Source organism: Gobius niger (assembly GCF_951799975.1).
Source record: "Gobius niger genome assembly, chromosome: 6".
Taxonomy (NCBI): Eukaryota; Metazoa; Chordata; class Actinopteri; order Gobiiformes; family Gobiidae; genus Gobius; species Gobius niger.
This window is the reverse complement of record NC_136857.1, coordinates 4,376,845-4,399,245: the sequence shown is the minus strand read 5'-3', so window position 1 is coordinate 4,399,245 and position 22,401 is coordinate 4,376,845. Positions and strand designations below refer to the sequence as shown.

Genomic DNA, 22,401 nt, shown 5'->3' with positions numbered 1-22,401 from the left:
TGGCCAGTCCGCCCCTGCTCATTGGTATTCTATGGAGCTACACTAGATGTCACTGTGGAGCTTTAACAAAACAGGCACAGAGAACTAGACTCTGTCGCTTTTCTTTCATTCATGAGGTCGCCACAAAGTCTACCTAAGAATTGTGTTGCTTGAAAATGCTTCTGCAATAGGAATGACCCCCTTTTATTGGAGTATGTGATTAATTAGATATCTTACTGGATCAGTACTATACTGCAGGTATCGAAAATGTTATTAATTAAAGTATTGTAAGCAGATACTGGGGGGAAAAATACCTTTAGATTCAAGTTGTTTTGCTGTTGGTCCATTGACAGCATTAAAGGAAGTGACTTAGTAGTTTCAGCTCAAATAAATGATTTCCGCCCCCCAATTTTGCCCAATTGTTTTCCCTATTTTTGCCCATTTTTCCTTTTTGATTTTTTTTTTGCCTAATGTTTGATCCACTTCCCAATATTTTTTTTTTTTAATCTTATGTTTTCACAATTATCCCCCTCATTTTTATTACTAATATTTTCCCTAATTCCAACTTTTTTTTTTACCCATTTTTATTTATTTTTGCCCAATTTTCCCCCATTTTTTAGACTTTTAAAAAAATTATTATTATTATTATTTGGTCCCAATTTTTTGCTAATTTTTATGGCTAATATTTTCTCAAATATTTTTCTTTTTTTTTTTTTTTACATATTTTGCCCCAATTTTTAGTTTTCACAATTTCCTCCCTCATTTTTATCACTAATATTTCCCTTATTCCAACATTCCCCCCTATATTTCTTTTTTTTTTGTGCCAAATTTTCCCCAATTTTTTAGACATTTTTTTCTCATTTTGCCTCAATTTTTTCCCTCATTTTTATGACTAATATTTTCCCATATTCCAACATTCCCCTATATTTCCCCTATATTTTCCTATTTTTTTCTCATTTTGCCTCAATTTTTCCCCTCTTTTTTATTACTAATATTTCCCCTTATTCCAACATTTTTTTTTACCCATTTTTCTTTTTTTTTGTGCCAAATTTTCCCAAATGTTTTTAGACATTTTTTTCTCATTTTGCCTCAATTTTTCCCTCATTTTTATTACAAATATGTTCTCTAATTCCTCCAAAATGACCCCCCATTTTCCACACATTTCTTGACATTGCACATTTGCAGATGGTTCTAGACGACTAATATTTTCAGTCCCAGCCCTAATCATGAGAAATCCACAATGTTCTGACGTCTCTGTGCATATTCATTGTTTTGCCCATGTCAGGGGTCGGCAACGTCAGGCCCGGCCCTCAAGATGATTTTGAGAAACATTATTACACAAATCAGAGAGTACTTTTAACATTATTAGAGTTAAATGGGAGAAAAAAGGTAGAAATATAGTCAATACACCCAATTAGGTCATATATTATGTACACTAGCGTTTGAAAGAAGTGCACTGGAAAAAGAATAATCGTTTTAAGGAAGAAATGACATAAATCTACTTAAATTAACAGATTAAATCTAAGGTTTGAGTGGATTTGGTCTGGTCTTAGACGAGATAAAACCTCTAGTAGTCGTTATTCCATCCGTTGGCGCTCTAGCATTTGTATCGTAGTTGGATTAGTTCAAACAGACTCAAATTCAACATAGAAGAACTTCAGAAATCAGTACGTACATATTAATAACATGAACTCAAAGGAGGGAAAAATAACCCACGGTGTTCCTCAGGGCTCCGTTTTGGGACCTAAACTATTTATCATGTACATTAATGAAATCACTGAAGTCCTCAACAAATTAAAATGTATCCTATTTGCTGATGATACCAGTCTGTGCTGTTCTGGAAAAGATCTTGAGCTGCTTTTGAATACAGTAGGAACTGAGCTTTAAGATACTAAAAAAATGGTTTGATATAAATAAACTTTCCATAAATCTGCATAAAACTAAATATATTGTATTTGGAAACAAGGAAGTAAACAAACCGTGTCAACTCAAAATTGGGGAGGTAGAAATCGAAAGGGTGTACGTAACAACGTTTTTAGGAATCAATATTGATGATAAGTTAAATTGGAAAGTGCACATAAATACACTAAAGACTAAAATTTCTAAAATTATTGCCATATTATGTAAAATAAAAACCTCTGTGAATCAAAACGCATTATATATACTGTACAATTCCCTCATCCTTCCACATTTTAGCTGTTGTGTGGAAATATGGGGGAACACCTATAAAACTAACATACAACCTATCTTTTTATTGCATAAGAAAGCAGTTAGAGTGATCAGCCGTGCAGAATAAACAACAAATCCACTTTTTATTCAACTAAATATCTTAAAATTGCATGATCCTGTTGATGTACAAAGCTCACAATCTCATGCTCCCTCAGTGTTTACAGGAGATGTTTCAAACTAGAGAATCTATAAACAACCTCAGAGGAACTGATCTGCTGCAAAAACCTCTGGCGCTCAGTAATACTAAGAGGAGGTGTTTATCAGTTAAAGGCGTCGATCTATGGAACGGTTTATCTATTCAACTCCAAAAACTATTAAAGCATTTAAGAAAATGTATAAGTTAAAAATGATAGAGAAGTATAGAACGCTTGAATGAAGAGCATTAGAAAAGAAGTCGATCGAGGAAACAAAGCATCATTTCTGATTGTTGAAGTTTAAGTTTTAAGTGTTTCCATCGTTGGCATTAGAGAAAGTGTATAATGTGTCTCTTTGGACACAGAGTCACAGTTGTAAAAGGGGTTTAGAGGCAGAATAAGTCTTGGCTTCAGCCTAAACCCCTTTCGGTCAGGCATCATTTAGATTAAATTCTTAATGTATGTGTTTTCTTATTGTATAATGTCTAAGATCTTTGCAAAACATGTGACATGTGATTTAAATGTTCATAATGGCTGAAGAAAATAAATTAACTAACTAAATTCAAGCAATTTTATGTCATTTATTTCATTTAAGATGGTCCTTTTTCCAGTGTTGTGCTTTACTTTGGGCTAATAATCAGCCTCCGCCAAGAAAACCTGCCCTACCCCTGCCTTATGTTGTGCTTCCTCCACTACCTTACAGTGCACAAAAAACTTATATAACATTATGCTTTTTGTCTGAAAGTGTTTCTGAAGTTCAGGTAAACGCTGCATATCTGAGTATTGGGTTATCTGGTTTCTAGTTATCTGATTTTTGTTCTGCCCGTGTAACTGTATCCACTCTATAAATAGCCTTCCTGTAAAAAAAAAAACACACACTTCTCGTTTTCTTGTCTTCCTTTTCTATAAATCCCACGTGAATCGGGTTTATTTTAAGCCCGGGTATAAATAGAATCTCTTTGTGGCATCTATTTTTGATGCCTTTGTGTCCACGCCGTGACTGTCCCGGTGTTTGACGAGTCGCGCCGAAACTGTCCGGTTCTGTCGCCGCCTGATACATAATTCACGACTCGCTCCCGGCTAAGAATAGCTGCTAAACGCGGCTTAGATTTTCCAGGGTTTCGTGGTTTGTGTCCCACTCTTTCAGGGGCGGACTGGGCCTGAAAAACAGCAAAAAGATGATATCAAGCATTGTCAAGCATTGTCTGGAATTGAGGAAATGTTTCTTGTTTTGAGCGGTTTTCACTCATTCAGACACTTTTCCTGATCGGACCAAGTTTACTTTGCTTGTTTGAGGACATTTCAGACAAGTTCTAGGGTAAATCTCGCTTGAAATAAGAAAGTAAAATTGCCAATGAGATAAGACCAATTTTCTTTCCCCATTGGCAAAGAAAATTACTTGAAATAAGGACAAAATGTATCGAAACGAGTCAGAAACGTCTCAGAACAAGTGAAATAATCTAGGACAAATGCCCAAGAACTTCTTATCGAGTCAAAACAACCAAAAATTGGATTATTATGCTCAAATTGAGATGTTTATACTGATCTAGTTAAGTACTCTTTGCAGTGCAGCCTGGCCCAAATTCACTTCCACAAATATATATGATAACCTCTTACCACCCGCCTTAAAGGGGCTAGATGCAAGTTAGTCATTTCATGCTCACTACTGCCACCTCAGGTCGTACGTGTAACTGCAGCTTCTAGAGGCAGTTGCGGTGAACAGGTCATGAGGACATGGAGGAACATGTAGGGGGAGGAAAATACTTTTAAGTTAACATTTTTAAACTCCTTATAGCCCCTTTAACCGAGAGCGTTTTCTCCAGTTCGGCTTTACCCAAATCCAAAGGCTTCTTGACTGGAGAGCAACACTGTAACGCCTCATTTGAAAGTTAAAATAGAAACGTGACTTTTTGTCACGTCGTCGCTGCATTTTTGTTTGTTGATGTTTGTTTTTGCTGCTTTTTCATTACTTTTTGTGACTTTTTGGCCTGTTTTCGTCACTTTTTTGTCACTTTCACTGCAAAAAGTATTTAACAAGATCAGTATAAACATCTCAATTTGAGCACAATAATCCAAATTTTAGTTGTTTTGACTTGTTAAGAAGTTCTTGGGCATTTGTCCTAGATTATTTCACTTGTTCTGAGATGTTTCTGACTCGTTTCGATACATTTAGTCCTTATTTCAGGTCATTTTCTTTGCCAATGGGGTAAGAAAATTGGTTTTATCTCATTGGCAATTTTACTTTCTTACTTACTTCTACTTACTTCAAGCGAGATTTACCCAAGAACTGGTCTGAAATGTCCTCAAACAAGCAAAGTAAACTCGGTCCGATCAGGAAAAGTGTCTAAATGAGTGAAAACCGCTCAAAACAAGATACATTTCCTCAATTCAAGTCATTTAAGCCAATGCTTGATATTCACTTTTTGCAGTGTTTTCGTCTCTTGTTTTTCGGGAGGGTTTTTTTGTCATGTTTTTGTTGTTTTTTCATTGCTTTGTCGTCACGTTTTCGCCACATTTTCGTCACTTTTTTGTTGCTTTTTGTTTTTGGATGCTTTTCTTTTAAGCTTTTAGATTTGGGTAAAGCTCGGTTTCGCCCGGGGGTAAGGGTAAGGTAAAGTGAGGGGTCAGACCGGTGGCCCCAGAGCCAGTGGCCCTTCTGTGCTCTTCCAGAATACAGGACATTTGGCCAGTCTTTTGAGGCGTGTTGCAGCTCTCTCCTTCTTTGATAAAAAGTGAAACATGTGGTGATGAGGATGACTGATCTTGTTCCTCGTCTGGATGAAAAATCTTCGAAGAGACGATTTCCTGCATTGTCGTTGTGCCCGTGTGCAAGAGGCGACGCCCGCCTTGTGTGTGAACGTGTAATAATAGAAAACGTCTGCGTCATCTACTTTCGATTCCTTCGTGTCCACATCGTGATTGTCCCGGTGTTTGACAAGCCGCGCCAGGACAGCAGCTCTATTATAGCGACATGCATTATTCATGATGGACGTCCGTGTGGGGCGGGTCAGTCGAGGGGGATCCGGTTTAGTGCAGCTGCTAAAACTGCATTATTTTTAACTTGTTATGTTATGACAAGGTTGGGACCCGGAGTGCATCATCTTTATGCCATTTTTCCACAGTTAAAAGACGGTGCTGGTTTGAGAATTTTAAAAACATTGACTGATGATAGATCCGATCCAAAAATACTGCAAGCACTTGTATTTTGACTTCATAAAATGCGGTGCGTATTGTCAATCAAAGTAATCTGTGCAAGTTATTGTGACTCATGTATTGCCAAGTAATGATTAAACAACGAGGAGCCGCATTAGACGGTTCTAACGCCCGACACAGTGTTGTTCCTCCTGCATTATAACGTCTAACGCGGCTCCTCGTTGTTTAATCCGCTTATACCAGGGTCCCACAAACGTAACATTTATAATAAATGTTTTTTTCATTGACTAAACTCACTAAATCTGCCAGACTACGGGAGTATTTTGTGTGGGTTATTAGCCGGTCACTGAAGGCTGGTCTCAGAGCGAGTCATTCTCCGCAGCTATTACGAGGATCTCAGTCAGGCTCAACGACACAACATCAGCACAGAATCACAACACAACAGGACTAACCCGGAAACACTTTTCCCTGGAAGTAAACACCGATATGCGGCTCTCGTGGGCAGGAGTTATTTCACTTTTACACTGTTTAACTTGAAGCTAGCTAGCTAGCTCAACCAGCTCAACTGTTTATGGAAACAGCTGCGGTGGAGTCGCTCACACCTGGGCCCCCCCAACTGAAACTTTTATGTTTGACTTTACTAATCCAGACAAATATGCTTCAATGCAGGATCATTTTATGTACGCCTGAAAATGATGAATAGCCTTAACCGTTTCCAATAGAAATGTAAAGCTCATATGTTATTAACAGTAGCTAACCTAGCTGCTCACTCTCCTCTACAAACATTTAGCAAACCTTTTGTTTTGGCCAAAAACGTTGAAATTAACACAAAATCCATCTCATACGTTCCTGTCAGTCACTAATTACGCCTTTATCTGATTCAGCTGTGTCATGCGTTGCTATGGCGACGCCACAGCGGAGTGATATCCCAGTGATTTAACTACCGGACTACGTGTGCGGTTATACCAAAATAATGCACCGGCCAATCAGAATCCAGTATTCACCCAGACCATGGTGTAAGTTACAGATAATTCACAATAGTGTTTTGTGTAGTACTATTTATTTCAACCTGGATAGACTCCGAGACAAAAGCAGCGATTAGACAAAAGTATCGACATGAATATTTTGGCGATCAGACCCCGGCCGTGGACATCAATATACGCATTTTTGTCATTTTTGTCACATTTTGTCATATTTTTGTCATATTTTTGTCATATTTTTGTCATATTTTTGTCATATTTTTGTCACATTTTTGTCATTTTTTTTGTCATTTTTTTGTCATTTTTTTGTCCGTTTTTTGTCATTTTTTCGTCACATTTTGTCACATTTTTGTCATTTTTTAATAAATTTTTTGTCACATTTTTGTCACATTTTTGACATTTTTTTAATCAATTTTTTGTCAGTTTTTTGTCAGTTTTTCGTCCATTTTTTATCAATTTTTTTTTTCATTTTTTGTCACAATTTTGTCACATTTTGTCATATTTTTGTCATTTTTTTGTCACATTTTTGTCATTTTTTGTCATTTTTTGTCACATTTTGTCATATTTTTGTAATTTTTTTGTCATTTTTTGTCACATTTTTGTCATTTTTTAGCCATTTTTTGTCATTTTTTTGTCCGTTTTTTTGTCCGTTTTTTGTCATTTTTTCGTCACATTTTTGTCATTTTTTAATCAAATTTTTGTCATTTTTTGTCACATTTTTGTCACATTTTTGTCATTTTTTTGTCATTTTTTTGTCACATTTTTGTCATTTTTTGTCACATTTTTGTCACATTTTTGTCATTTTTTTGTCATTTTTTTGTCACATTTTGTCATTTTTTTGTCATTTTTTTGTTTTTTTTTTCTCATTTTTTTGTCCGTTTTTTTGTCCGTTTTTTTTTCTGTTTTTTTGTCCGTTTTTTGTCATTTTTTCGTCACATTTTGTCACATTTTTGTCATTTTTTAATCAAATGTTTGTCATTTTTTGTCATATTTTGGTCACATTTTTGTCATTTTTTTAATCAATTTTTTGTCATTTTTTTGTCACATTTTTGTCATTTTTTTGTCCGTTTTTTATCGATTTTTTGTCACATTTTTGTCACATTTTTGTCATTTTTTTGTCATTTTTTTGTCACATTTTTGTCATTTTTTGTCACATTTTGTCATATTTTTGTCATTTTTTTGTCATTTTTTTGTTTTTGTTTTGTCATTTTTTTGTCAGTTTTTTTGTCCGTTTTTTTTTCTGTTTTTTTGTCCGTTTTTTGTCATTTTTTCGTCACATTTTGTCACATTTTTGTCATTTTTTAATCAAATGTTTGTCATTTTTTGTCATATTTTGGTCACATTTTTGTCATTTTTTTTATCAATTTTTTGTCATTTTTTTGTCACATTTTTGTCATTTTTTTGTCCGTTTTTTATCGATTTTTTGTCACATTTTTGTCACATTTTGTCATATTTTTGTCATTTTTTTGTCATTTTTTTGTCACATTTTTGTCATTTTTTCGTCCGTTTTTTATCAAATTATTGCCATTTTTTGTCACATTTTTGTCACATTTTGTCATATTTTTGTCAGTTTTTTGTCAGTTTTTTTTATCACATTTTTATCACATTTTTGTCATCTTTTGGTCACATTTTTCGTACATTTTTTGTCAATTTCTTGTGACATTTTTTGTCAATTTCTTGTGACATTTCTGTGACATTTTTGCCACTTTTTCATCCATTTTTCGCCCTGCTCCCTCCAGCTGCATTCACACAGTCTCAAGAGGGTTTCACTCTCTACATATGTACTCTCTGTGAGTGACAGTCAAGCTGACGTTGATCTTTTGATCTTTGGCCTTTGAGACGCTGAACTGAACTAAGGAGTAGTTCTTAACCGTCTCCCGAGGGAAATTTGTCCCCAGCATCCATCAAGGCGGCTTAAACCTGAGAGTATGAATAAAATGTACTCCGAGTCACAATAGGAAAGAAACGTGGACTGACCATGGAAAACAAATCCATTTCCTGTGTTGTTTTGATGGAGATGCTTTACGCCGTTTCACACAAACGCACAATTGTTCACCCGACCTTTGCTCATTATATTTCCGCCGATCACTTCATCTTTTTTTAATGGAGAGTTTACCTCCTCTGGTAATTGCAGGAATCACACCCAGTGACCAGGTCCATCGCTGCTGACACGGACTGGGAAACGCTATTGATCGGTCTTTCAGGGTATCGAGGGTTTAATAGTGTTTTTGTGAGGAGGTGAGAGGAGAGAGAGAGGCAGGTGGAGAGAGGGGAGAGAGGGAGGGAGTAACGGAGAGAGAGGAGGAGACGCTGGACTCTCGAAGGCGACCACTGCATTTGCACATGTTGGTGGAAACGTCAATGGAGTCCTGCTTTCTGCTCGCTCATGGTAAGTCACTACCTTTTTTTTTTTTTTTATTACAAAATGCAGTTAACCTCTCACCACCCGCCTAAACCGAATGCATGCTGTCCTCTTTGGCTATCGGCCTGTGTAACGCCTCATTTGAAAGCTAAGACCCACAAAACTGAGCTTTTTCCTCGCATTGTTCCTGTGCTGTGTCACCTTTTTTATGTTTTTTTGGGTTTTTTTTGGTTTTTGTCACATTTTTGTTGAATTTTTGATTAATTTTTATCACTTTTTGGTTGAATTTTTGTTGAGCTTTTGTCACATTTTTGTTGAATTTTTTGATGATTTTTTGTCACGTTTTTGTTGAATTTTTATCACTTTTTGGTTGAATTTTTGTCACGTTTTTGTTGAATTTTTGATGAATTTTTGTCACATTTTTGTTGAATTTTTGTTGAATTTTTATCACTTTTTGGTTGAATTTTTGTCACGTTTTTGTTGAATTTTGATGAATTTTTGTCACGTTTATGTTGAATTTTTATCACTTTTTGGTTGAATTTTTGTTGAGTTTTTCAAAAAAAATTGTTGCATTTTTGTCACATTTTTGTTGAATTTTTGATGAATTTTTGTCAGTTTTTTGTCACATTTTTGTCAGTTTTTTGTCACATTTTTGTCATTTTTTCGTCCGTTTTTTTATCAAATTTTTGTCACATTTTTGTCACATTTTGTCATATTTTAGTCAGTTTTTTGTCAATTTTTTGTCATTTTTTTGTCATTTTTTTGTCCGTTTTTTGTCCGTTTTTTATCACATTTTTATCACATTTTTGTCATCTTTTGGTCAAATTTTTGTCACATTTTTGCAGCGTTTACATCTTTGTTTTTATTATTTTTATTATTTTTTGTGGCTGTTCTGGTGCTTTTTTCCCCAAGAAGCTTTTTGATTTGGGTAAAGCCAAACTGGAGAAAATGGGATCTGTTCAGATGGGAGTTAAGAGGTTAAACTATGTTACACTGTCGAAAGGATTTCCAATAAATAGATCCTCATTTTAGTTTAGCTTTGGGAGTTTTAAATAAAAAGTGAACATAAAAATCCTGGTTTTGATTTGAAATGAATAGAAAATCGGCACAAATGTAACAGTGGTTAGTTCATTATATGTTTTATATGTATATTACTGTTACTGAGGTTTAGGTTAGGAAAGCTGGAATGTCTACAGTTCATAAGGCTGATCATTGCGTGACACTGCAGCTGACTTTCATCAATAAGGACGAGAGGAAGTGGTTTTGGCAAATACATGAGGTGATTGATATTATTGATTTAATATCGAACTGTGACAAAATAGTACAGTAAACGATATGGGAAAAATGTCACAATAATTGACGACCGAATTATTAATAATCTGTGTATGTCACGTTCTCGTTTTGAATCCTTGATGAGCCATGTACTGCACATGCATGTTTTACTGTTATTAACCTCTTAACTCCTACCTGAACGGATCCCATTTTCTCCAGTTTGGCTTTACCCAAATCAAAAAGCTTCTTGGGAAAAAACACCAAAATAGCCACAAAAAATGAGAAGAAAACAAGGATGTAAACGCAACAAAAATGTGACAAAAAATCAACAAAAATGTGACAAAAATTCTACAAAAATGTGACAAAAATGTGACAAAAATTCTACAAAAAAATGACAAAAAATGTGACAAAAATGTGACAAAAATGTGACAAAAATGTGACAAAAAATCAACAAAAAAATGACAAAAAATTCTACAAAAATGTGACAAAAAATGACAAAAAATGACAAAAAATGCAACAAAAATGTGACAAAAAATTCAACAAAAATGTGACAAAAAAATCAACAAAAATGTGACAAAAAATCAACAAAAATGTGACAAAAAATCAACAAAAAAATGATAAAAAATTCCACAAAAAATGTGACAAAAATGTGAAAAAAATTCAACAAAAAAATGACGACAAATCAACAAAAATGGGACAAAAATTCAACCAAAAATGACAAAAATTCAACAAAAAATGACAAAAAATCAAACTGATCAAAGCTAAGGTAAGAACATATCTCAGTATGTAAAAACGGTGGCCTATTCCTTTAAGCTTCAGCTTCTGCCTACTCCTTTTGAGCATCATATCCATGTTATTTATTTATTTATCTATACACCTACTCATGTATCCTTTCTTTGGTTTTGATTACTGTGCTGAACTGTTCCTATGAAGAACTTTGTGGAACTCAGATGCTCAAATAAATAGATGAATGAATGAATGAATGTCACCTGAAAGATGTGAAACGTGTTTATAAATCCCTGTAGAGAGTTAGAAAGGAATGGTAACATTTTGAACACACTTCTTCTGTCATTGTCAAGTACAGAGCCTTTATAACGTTTCTTTGTCTCACAGGTTTGACCCCAGTGAAGTAACAAAAACATGGAGAACATCACCAACACGTTCCAGGACCTGAGCCGAGTCTTAACCCTGACTGAAATCCCTCACAAGCCCGTGGAGGAGCAGGTCATCACCATCCTCCTGACTCTCCTGATCTGCGGCGTCGGCATCGCCGGCAACATCATGGTGGTGCTGGTCGTCCTGCGCACCAAGCACATGGTCACCCCGACCAACTGCTACCTGGTCAGCCTCGCCGTGGCCGACCTCATCGTCCTCCTGGCCGCCGGCCTGCCCAACATCTCAGACGTGGTGGCCTTCTGGATCTACGGCTACACCGGCTGCCTGTGCATCACCTACCTGCAGTACTTGGGCATCAACGTCTCGTCCTGCTCCATCCTGGCCTTCACCGTCGAGCGCTACATCGCCATCTGCCACTCCATCAGGGCGCAGTTCCTCTGCACCGTGTCCAGGGCGAAGAGGATCATCGCCGGGGTGTGGGTTTTCACCTCGCTCTACTGCGTGATGTGGTTCTTCCTGGTGGACATCGATGAGACGGTCTACTCCAACGGGGTGGTGGTGACGTGCGGGTACAGGGTGTCCCGGGGGCTCTACATGCCCGTGTACTTTCTGGATTTTGCCCTGTTTTACGCCGTGCCGCTGTTCGTGGCCATGGTTCTGTACGGACTCATAGCCAGGATTTTGTTCGTGAGCCCCCTGCCCCCCCACCTGAGCGACAGGGGCGGGTCGGTGCATCAGGCCAACGGGAGCAACAAGAACAGCAAGGGATCAGTGACCGCCAGGAAACAGGTTTGTGTCTTGTGTTACTTTTTTGTGTGGAGGTAACAATTGAAACAATATAATAAACACTGCTAGCTTTGTTAAAGGGGGGGTATTCTGCTTTTTTCAATCACATAGCACCAGTCTATATCACACTACAATGATGACAAACCTTCTGTTGGTCTGTAAATGCAGTAAATTAGAATAACTGCCTTGTATAAAATGTCTCTCTCAAAATGGCTGTAGTGAATGTCTTGAAATAGGCCTCTGTCTCTTTAAGAACCTCTGAGCCTTTAGACACGCCCCCTCCACACGCTGTCTGTGGCATCAGTGGGGAGGGGGTTCTGCTGAGGAGCAGTGGTTGGTTACTCGGCTGGTGACGAAAGCTCGGAGGCGTCTCCAGGAGGTGGGGGCGTTCCTAGGAGGACTCAGGCAAACCTATCCCTAAAATGGCCGCCATCAGAGTTTTTACAGATTCCTCAAAAATACGTGAATGTGCCAAGGCAACACTTCAGGCAACTAATTTTTGTAACTTTTTTTTTAATTTTTTTTGGTCATTTTTTGTCACATTTTTGTAATTTTTTCGTCAATTTTTATCACATTTTTTGTCATTTTTTTTGTCATTTTTTTGTCATTTTTTTGTCATTTTTTGGTCAAGTTTTTTGTAGTTTTTTGTCAATTTTTGTCATTTTTTTGTCCATTTTTTGTCCATTTTTTGTCCATTTTTTGTCCATTTCTTCTGACATTTTTGCCACTTTTTCATCCATTTTTCGTCACTTTTTTTGTTGTTTTCTCACTTTTTTGTCACATTTCCATCATTGTTTTCGTCTCAGTTTTGTTGCTATTTTCACAGCTTTTATCCAGAAGCTTTTGGACTGGGGTCAAGCCACAGTTATCCCTAAAATGGCCGCCATTAGAGTTTTTACAGATTACTCAAAAATACGTGAATGTGCCAAGGCAACACTTCAGGCATGTTTTTAATGAGGGAATGACATAATAACATGATGGAAAGCTTGAAAAAGTCAATTTTGCATAATACCCCCCCTTTAACATATAATAAGATGGTGTTGACTGAATGTGATTAGCATTAAGCTCAGAGGCCACAGCTGAAAACATCTGCTTCGTTCATAAAATGCAAGGTTTGATCATAGAAATTAAAAAAGGGGGGAAGCGTTTGATCCTAACTTATTTGGACAGTCAGAAAGTTGCCTTGTCCGGGAGTCCGTTAGCTCAGTTAGCATTAGCCATCAAACATCGCAAATTCTGAACAACCAAGACGTTTTCAGCTGTTGCCAACCTATCGACCATATTTAGTCAAGCCTGGTTTGAAATCATTAATGAATGTGCAGACCGTTTGAGATTTTACTTTAGAACAAAGCAGCATCAAAGTGTCCTCTGAGTGAAGTTTTTTCTTTTTGTGGGGTTGAATGACCATCCACTGGCCACTAAACACCATCTTGTAAGATTTTAGTGAAAAAGAAACCACAGAAATGAGAGAAATGTCATGAAAAAGACAAAACATGCCTCAAACTTTAGCATTACACCTGCAAGGCTGCATCCTGTAGGCCAGTGGTTCTCAACTTTTTGGAGCCGCGACCCCCATTATAACAGTTAATTAGGATCGTGACCCCCACCCGGGTCAGACCATGGGGAAAACAGGGACATTAACCCCTTAACTCCCACCTGAACCGAGCACATTTTCTCCAGTTTGACTTTACCCCAATCCAAAAGCTTCTGGAAAAAAGCAACAAAACTGAGATGAAAACAATGATGGAAATCTGACAAAAAAGTGAGAAAACATTAACAAAAAAGTGACGGTAAATTGATGAAAAAGTGGCAAAAATGTCACAAGAAAATGACAAAAATGTGACAAAATGTGACCAAAAAAAGACAAAAAAATGACCAAAAATTGCAAGAAAATGACCAAAAAAAAGACAAAAAATGTGATAAAAATTGACGAAAAAATGACAAAAAAGTTACAAAAATGTGACAAAATGTGACAAAAAAATCACAAAAATATAACAAAAAAATTACAAAAAATTAATAAAAAATTTACAAAGAAAATGAAAAAAAATGTGAGAAAAATGAAAAAAAAAAAATACAAAAATTTGATAAATATCTGACAAAAAACTACAAAAAACTTGACCAAAAATTGACGAAAAAATTACAAAAATGTGACAAAAAATTAGTTGCCTGAAGTGTTGCCTTGGCACATTCACCTATTTTTGAGTAATCTGTGTGAACATTCTGGAGTCATTAGAAATGTTTTAAAGGCAATTTAATGCACTCAGAAAATGCTGTATGAATACTTATGCAAGCCCCACTTTTCACTTTTTTATTTTTTGAAAATTAACAGAATCATGTATCATTTAGCTTTCACTTCACAGTTGTCGGTTACTTGTGTGTGAACGTTCAGTAAAAAAATCAAAATAAAATCTTTATGTTTAGGGTTGTAAACATGACAAAATGTGCAAAAGTTCAAGGTGTATGAATACTCACGAGAGGCACTGTAGATTGATAAAAAAATGGGGGGGAAAATTTAAAAAAAATTGACAAAATGTGACACAAAAATGATGACGTGAGGAAAAAGATCCTCTCGGTTCAGGCGGGAGTTCAGAGGAGAAAAAACAATGGCTAAAACCAAAATGAATTAAATTTAGAACAAATAATGGCACCCTGGTAAAATAGCATGTATGCTACGACACCATAATAATAATATTAAAATATATATTTTATCTATATGCTCTGGTGACCCCCCAAATTTGTCTCCCGACCCCCTGGTTGAGAACCCCTGCTGTAGGCCCATGTGGCGCCTCATTTGAAAGCCAAGACCTACAAAACTAATCTAAACTGATCTTTTTCCTTGCGTTGTTGCCACTTTTTTAAAACTTTTCTGTCTCATTTTCGTCTCATTTTTGTCGCATTTTTGACGTTTTTTTTCAAGAAGCTTTTAGATTTGGGTAAAGCCAAACTGGAGAAACTGAGCTCAGTTCAGGTGGGGGTTAAGACGTTCGTATCGGCTCATTTTATGAACTTGTGCTTAGCGGTGTTTAGCTGCTGGAGAAAAGGCTTAGGAATATAATTATACTGAACAAACATTATTTAAATGTCATGGAGCCTGTCAATAATCAATACGAGCAATAAAACGAAACAAATAAAAGAAAATGAGATGATTGATTGTGTTTATCCTCAGCGTCTCTGGGGTAGAGGGTACGTACTATGACCAGGGGTTTGACTCCAGTTGTCATCGGGCAAGACACTTTGTTGGTGCAGATAAACAGCTGTTATCCGGCCCCAGTTTAAAGGGGGGGTGTTATGCAAAATGGACTTTTTCAAGCTCTACATCATGTTATTATGTCATTCCCTCATTAAAAACATGCCTGAAGTGTTGCCATGGCACATTCATGTATTTTTGAGTAATCTGTAAAAACTCTGATGGCGGCCATTTTAGGGATAGGTTTGGCTTGACCCCAGTCCAAAAGCTTCTGGATAAAAGCTGTGAAAATAGCAACAAAACTGAGACGAAAACAATGATGGAAATGTGACAAAAAGTGAGAAAAACAACAACAAAAAGGGACAAAAAATTGATGAAAAAGTGGCAAAAATGTCACAAGAAATTGACAAAAAAATTACAAAAATGTGACAATAAAATTACAAAAATGTGATAAATATTTGGCCAAAAAACTACAAAATACTTGACAAAAAATTACAAAAAAATGACCAAAAAAATGACAAAAAATGTGATAAAAATTTACAAAAAAATGACAAAAAAATGACAAAAATGTGACAAAAAATTACAAAAAAATTACAAAAAAGTTACAAAAATGAGTTGCCTGAAGTGTTGCCTTGGCAGCCATTTTAGGGATAGGTTTGCCTGAGTCCTGAGTGACGCCACAGACAGCGTGTGGAGGGGGCGTGTCGGAAAGGCTCAGAGGTTCTTAAAGAGACAGAGGCCTATTTCAAGACATTCACTACAGCCATTTTGAGAGAGCAATTTTACACAAGGCAGGTATTCTAATTTACTGCATATACAGACCAACAGAAGGTTTGGTCATCATTGTAGTGTGATATAGACTGGTGCTACGTGACTGAAAAAAGCATAATACCTCCTCTTTAAGCACCTTCACCAAGTGCGGAGAAAGAATGAATAATGGCCGACGACTCCGCGTTTCGAGCTCGTAAAATGCGAGATAGATTTACAGCCTTTGCTCACTGACATTGTGTCTCAGGGAGGGCACTTAACCTACCTTTGTTTTGAACATGTGTGTGACTGTTTTATGTTTGTGTGGAGAGGGGGAAATGGAAAATGTAATAGGATAATTAGCAGTGAGGTTCTCACGACTAGGGCTGGGTGCATCGGGGGGGAAAGGTTTAGGTACTACTGAAAAAAAAAAGCAAAATACTTTGCCTTCAGAGACCAAGATTTTATGCCATGTTGGGTCCAGGGACAGCATTAACGGTAACTTGGTTGTTTTGGCTCAATTAAATTATTTGGTTCTAGTTGACAAATATTTTAGGCATTGGAAAATGTATCGTTCAGGTATCGGTATTGAAAAAAAGCCATGACCATAGACCAGAGTATTTAAATCTATATATCTGTAAATGCTAAGGTTTATTTGAAAAGCATTGGGCTGTATTCTTCTCACATGTTTGACTTTTCCTTTGTTTGAGCATAATTTGCACTATTATACTGTTAACCTCTTACCACCCGCCTAAACCAAATGCATTCTGTCCTCTTTTGCTATTATATAGGTCTGTGGAACACCTCATTTGAAAGCTAAGACCCACAAAACTGATCTTGTTCTTCGCATTGTTGCTGTGTTGAGTCACCTTTTGTATGTTTTTTGTGTGTGACTTTTTTGTTGAATTTTTGTCACTTTTTGGTTCAGTTTTTGTCACATTTTTGTTGAATTTTTGTCACATTTTTGTTGAATTTTTGTCACATTTTTGTTGAATTTTGTCACATTTTTGTCACATTTTTGTCACATTTTTGTTTTTTGTAAACGAGGAAGTGAATGTCAGCCGTGTTTCCATCAGTGCAGTCGCCTCCTCTTGTGACGCCCCCTCACAGGTGGCGGTGGCGAATGGCACATATAGCGCCGCCACTCGGAAAATAATTCGCCAAGAGCCTGCGCCGCCCCGTGCGCCGCCACAAGATCTGGCCCCATATCCTTTACCTTATGTCCCAAGAGAGAGAGAATACTATATATCGATGGGTCCCCCTCGAGATGTGGTAAAGAGCACTGGAAACTCACACCACATGATCAAAACACCAGGACATCCACCCCCACACCCATCGCCACCCAGAGCAGCGGAAATATTCCAGTTGGGCATGGTCTGTAGGGGGAAAAGCTTGGTGAGGGAACACTGATGTGCTAAATATCGCCATGGGAGGCTGTCCAGCCCTTGTCCAGCTCAGGTACTGTACCCAGTATGAAACTGAAGATTCCACATAGCCCCCATGTCATCACACAAATGTCTAGTGAAGTCTGCATTTGGCTCAATGTACTTCAGAAACAGTGTAAATGCCATTCTGTCAGCTTCTGTTGATATGGTGTTACCATCAGGGCCGTAGCCAGGATGTAAAAAACAGTGAGGCCCGGATGATTCTTTAAACCAGGGGAGTCTGGGGGTCTGAATTTTTTAAAGATTCAGATGTAATTTCCTGTATTTTAAGTGATCAAAAAGACTTTTGTCTCATCCTGAAGCTGTTTTCAAACATTGCTTTTTGTTGCACCGTTTGGGACCAGGAGCCTGAGTGAATGTGGTGAGTGGATGGTGGTCGGACATGCAGATGGAGCAGACTGGCCTCGCTTCCATCAGTCTGCCCCAGGGCAGTGGGTGCAGCCGTGCACGAGTCACGTACCCCCTACTTTGACATGATGAATATCACAAAATAAAATACCTATTTAACATCTATTTCATCCATTATTACTGTGAAGCAGGTACTCGTCTGAGTGAGAGGCAATAAGAATGTCTGGTCCTAAATAAACACGAAAATATTAAATGAAAATGTCTGTTTTTAATAGTTTTGAAAGCGAGGCTGTGGGTGTGAATGGGTAGAGCTGAGGGTTTTGCTTTGGCTCATTCTGAACATCAGACTCTGCGCTCTGGCCCCGCCCCCTCTGCGTCGCCCTCACTCAAACCACTGGAGCTACAAAGGTAAATGCGCTGGTTTAAGCTCTCATTAAAGCGAAGATCATTATACGCAGGACATTCTTTGCCTGGGACAGAAACAAAGTGAGCAGCAGAGGAGGAGGTGATGATGAGGCACAGACGCTTCTCCTTCTTCTCTCGCTCCTCAGATCAGAATGAGGAAAACTCCTGTTGTAAATCAGAGTCACCGTCAGTCTGAGGCGCACTGGCTCCTCTCTCTTTGGCTGTTTCCCAATTGCCAGGATCCTCAGCGTCTCGACCACTTCGGACGTCATTCGCGTCATCACGGCGCCGCCAAGTGGTTCCATTTCACCTGGACCACTCGCCCCCTCGCAGCTCGACTCCTCCGTTTGGCTCATTTACGAAGGATACAGCAGTGGATCCTCCGCTGCCTCGGAGAGCTGAAATTACCCATGATGCACTGCTTCTTTTCTTTTCTCCCAAACCATGTTTAGTTTTAACTCACAGGTCGGTGGGGAGTCCTTACCTCAAGTGGAGGAGTTCAAGTATCTCGGGGTCTTGTTCTCAGTGAGGGATGGATGGAGCGTGAGATCGACAGACGGATCGGTGCGGCGTCAGCAGTGATGCGGTCGCTGTATCGGTCTGTCGTGGTGAAGAGGGAGCTGAGTCGGGGCAAAGCTCTCGATTTACCGATCGATCTACGTTCCCACCCTCACCTATGGTCATGAGATTTGGGTCATGACCGAAAGGACAAGATCGCGACTACAAGCGGCCGAAATGAGTTTCCTTCGCAGGGTGGCTGGGCGCACCCTTCGAGATCGGGTGAGGAGCTCAGTTACCCGGGAGGAGCTCGGAGTAGAGTCGCTGCTCCTTCACGTCGAAAGGAGCAGCTGAGGTGGCTCGGGCATCTGTTCCGGATGCCTCCTGGTCGCCTCCCGCGGGAGGTGTTCCAGGCATGTCTTAGTGGGACGAGGCCTCGTGGAAGACCCAGGACACGGTGGTGGGACTATGTCTCCGAGCTGGCCTGGTGTCGCCTCGGGGTCAGAACAGCTGGAGGAGGTGTGGCCTCGGGGTCAGAACAGCTGGAGGAGGTGTGTGTGGATCGGGAAGTTTGGGCATCTCTGCTGAGACTGCTGCCCCCGCGACCCGGCCCCGGATAAAGCGGAAGAAAATGGATGGATGGATAAAAACGTTTTCTTCCACATAAACAGTTCCCTGGCCTCTGTTGTTCATAAAACAGTTGTTTTAATGAGCATAGATTGACATTTGATTATATGATTTGACACGAGACATGACGCCGCCGCTCGCTCCGGAGGCCGTTCCATTTGAGCTCAAAGGCGGCGGAGAGAGGACACAACGCTCCGTTTTGGAGGACCGAGGACGTCAACGAAGTGGCCAAACGGAGGACGGATCCTCGCAATTGGGAAACAGCCAACATGACAGAGAGCAAAGAAACTGCATCTCGATCAAACTTTGGCGCGATTCGTGCTGAAGGCGCAGAGTTTTACGCACTCGGGTCCAAAGCAGCTCATGAGGTTCGGTTTTAGAGTGGACACATTTGTGATGCCACACCATGCTGTGACATCACCTGCAAACCCTCTATAGTGGAACGCCAAATGTTATGTAAATTCTACCTCTTTGTGTCACATCCTGCGCTCAAACATTAGCGAAACACTTGGCCTCACCTGTCATATTTGTTCGCCGCAGATCACGAAGATGCTGGTGGTGGTGGTGGTCCTGTTCGCGCTGCTGTGGATGCCGTACCGCACCCTGGTGGTGGTCAACTCCTTCATCGAGCCGCCGTACCACGACCCCTGGTTTCTGCTCTTCTGCCGCATGTGCATCTACTCCAACAGCGCCATCAACCCCATCATCTACAACCTCATGTCCCACAAGTTCGGGGTGGCCTTCCGGAAGCTGTGCGCCTGCTCCCGGGGCGACGGGGAGCGGGACAGGTCGGCCGAGTACCACGCCCCCATGTACTACACCGTCCGCAGGGATTCGTCCAACGAGAGCCACGACACGCAGACGGATCAGGAGGACGAGGAGGGACTGGAGAGGAGGGGGAGGCTGATGATGCAGCGGCTCGATCGGCTAACGGTGACTGTTTCATAGACGGCAGGAGGAGAAAAGCCACTTTATTAGGGTAGGAAACTGGTACATGTTTCCTACCCTAATTTACAATACAACTTGGGCATTGTATTGCTTCAAGAGAATGTGAAAATTATTCAAAAATATTTAGGGATGCACCGATACCACTTTTTCTAAAACCGATACGAGTACTTTGATTTAAGTACTCGCCGATACCGAACACCGATACGAGTACAAGGCATTTTCTTCAACGTTCGTACTTTTTTCACAGCAGATCGGTTTGTAATTAGTTCATTTACTCATATACATTTCCTTAAGTAAAGCAGGCGACACATTTAAGAGCAGTTATATTAGAATTGTGCTGATGCCATTTATTTATTTATTTTCATTCAATATAATTTTTGATTTGTATTGCTCTGTCCATCATAGACAGAAAAGCCCATGTCCAAAAGCTCCCAATGCCTGAGCTTTATTTAAATTTGTATTTAACAATACACTGCAAAAAGTAATTATCTCAATTTGAGCATAATAATCCAAATTTTTGACTAGTTAAGAAGTTCTTGGGCATTCGTCCTAGATTATTTCACTTGTTCTCAGATGTTTCTGACTCGTTTCGATACATTTCGTCCTTATTTCAGGTCATTTTCTTTGCCAATGGGGAAAGAAAATTGGTCTTATCTCATTGGCAATTTTACTTTCTTATTTCAAGCGAGATTTACCCTAGAACTGGTCTGAAATGTCCTCAAACAAGCAAAGTGAACTTGGTCCGATCAGGAAAAGTGTCTAAATGAGCGAAAACCGCTCAAAACAAGAAACATTTCCTCAATTCAAGTCATTTAAGACAATGCTTGATATTTACTTTTTGCAGTGTGGTATTGAGATGTTTCTTAAATGGTCTCTTTTCGTCTTGACTTCAGCTCCTGTAGATTTTCTCGTGTGTTTGTAGTAACTTAGCGAGAAGCTACAGCGTTTTCATTGTTCTGCTGCAGCTCATTTTCCTCAATATAAACATGCTGTATGTCTTTAATTTGGATTTTCTGAGGACTTTTTAGTCGCTGGGTTAGTTTTTCAGATGAATTAACCCCTGGGCATAAAACGGCGTCAGAATGGCCAAAACTGCTAGCCACGAGTTAGCAACGTTAGCCTGTATGTTGTAAACACTGCAGACGCTGCAGCGCTAACAACATTAAGCTCTGGTTAAATCCAGCTCAGACTCTGGTTTAGAGAGCGCAGTCTGTAATAAAGTCAGCTCTATGTGGATTATTGTGTTTACACTAAACAATTCTACAGTTTGTTGCTTCTTCTCTCCTCAGCTGAGAGCTGCGCCTCGTAGCTGCGCCTCGTAGCTGCGCTGGCCGCACGTCTAATGGTATCGGTTTCTGGTATCGGGACCTCATGAATGAGTACAAGCATGTGGTATCGGTATCAGTGCCTGAGCCATGAGGAGAAAAGAGGTAAACATGTGGAGATGAAATATTTGTATCATGGCGTTATAATGCTTATTTGGTCACAGTTATATTAACAGGATGTAAAGGTCATAGTGGTGCCGCTGTTTGTGCTCCCGCCTTCCTGTGAGAAGGTTCTAGGTTTGATCCTGGACCAGGTGGAGCATTTCTGTGTTTGCATGTGCTTCTCGTGTCTGCGAAGCTTTCCTCCAGGAGCTCCGGTTTCCCCACAACTGGTCTTTTCAGGATCAGAATAGGTTTTATTGCCATTGTCTGTGAAAAGGTACGAACCAGTGTTAATTTTGACAACATATTTTAATTTAGTTTTAGTCTTTTGACGAAAAAGTAGTTCAATTTTAGTCAAGATTTAGTCAAAAAAATATCTTCAATTTTAGTCTAAGACAATTTTTTTTTTTTTTATAATATTCACTATAATCATATTTAATCTTGTTCCTCTGCTTCATGGAGCTGCTCCACATGAATAAAGCTCAGAGCTGATCCTTTAACAGAGGATTTACATGATCTGAGGCTCTTTCAGACGCTCAATAGAAGTTTGGATGATTTTAGTCTCTCCTTTTCATTTTTATTTAGTCTTATTTTAGTCGACTAAAATATCTGGACATTTTAGTCACAGTTTTAGTCTCATGAGAAACTTTTAATTTAGTTTTAGTCCAATTTTAGTCGTCAAAAAAATCACTTTGACTAAAATTAAGACTAAATATTTTAGTCGACGAAATTAACACTGGTACGAACGAGGATTTTTT

The 22,401-nt window shown here is 38.8% G+C and overlaps 1 protein-coding gene across 1 annotated transcript; it reads left to right on the top strand.

Moving 5' to 3' along the window:
* The first annotated feature begins 8,803 nt into the window (after nt 1-8,803).
* Nucleotides 8,804-20,223, top strand: LOC306964924 (thyrotropin-releasing hormone receptor-like). The gene is made up of 3 exons (XM_079559094.1): nt 8,804-8,864; nt 11,223-12,014; nt 19,809-20,223. The coding sequence occupies exons 2-3, from the start codon at nt 11,250-11,252 to the stop codon at nt 20,214-20,216; spliced, it is 1,173 nt and encodes a 390-aa protein (XP_079415220.1). The 5' UTR covers nt 8,804-8,864; nt 11,223-11,249; the 3' UTR covers nt 20,217-20,223.
* Nucleotides 20,224-22,401: the final 2,178 nt, after the last annotated feature.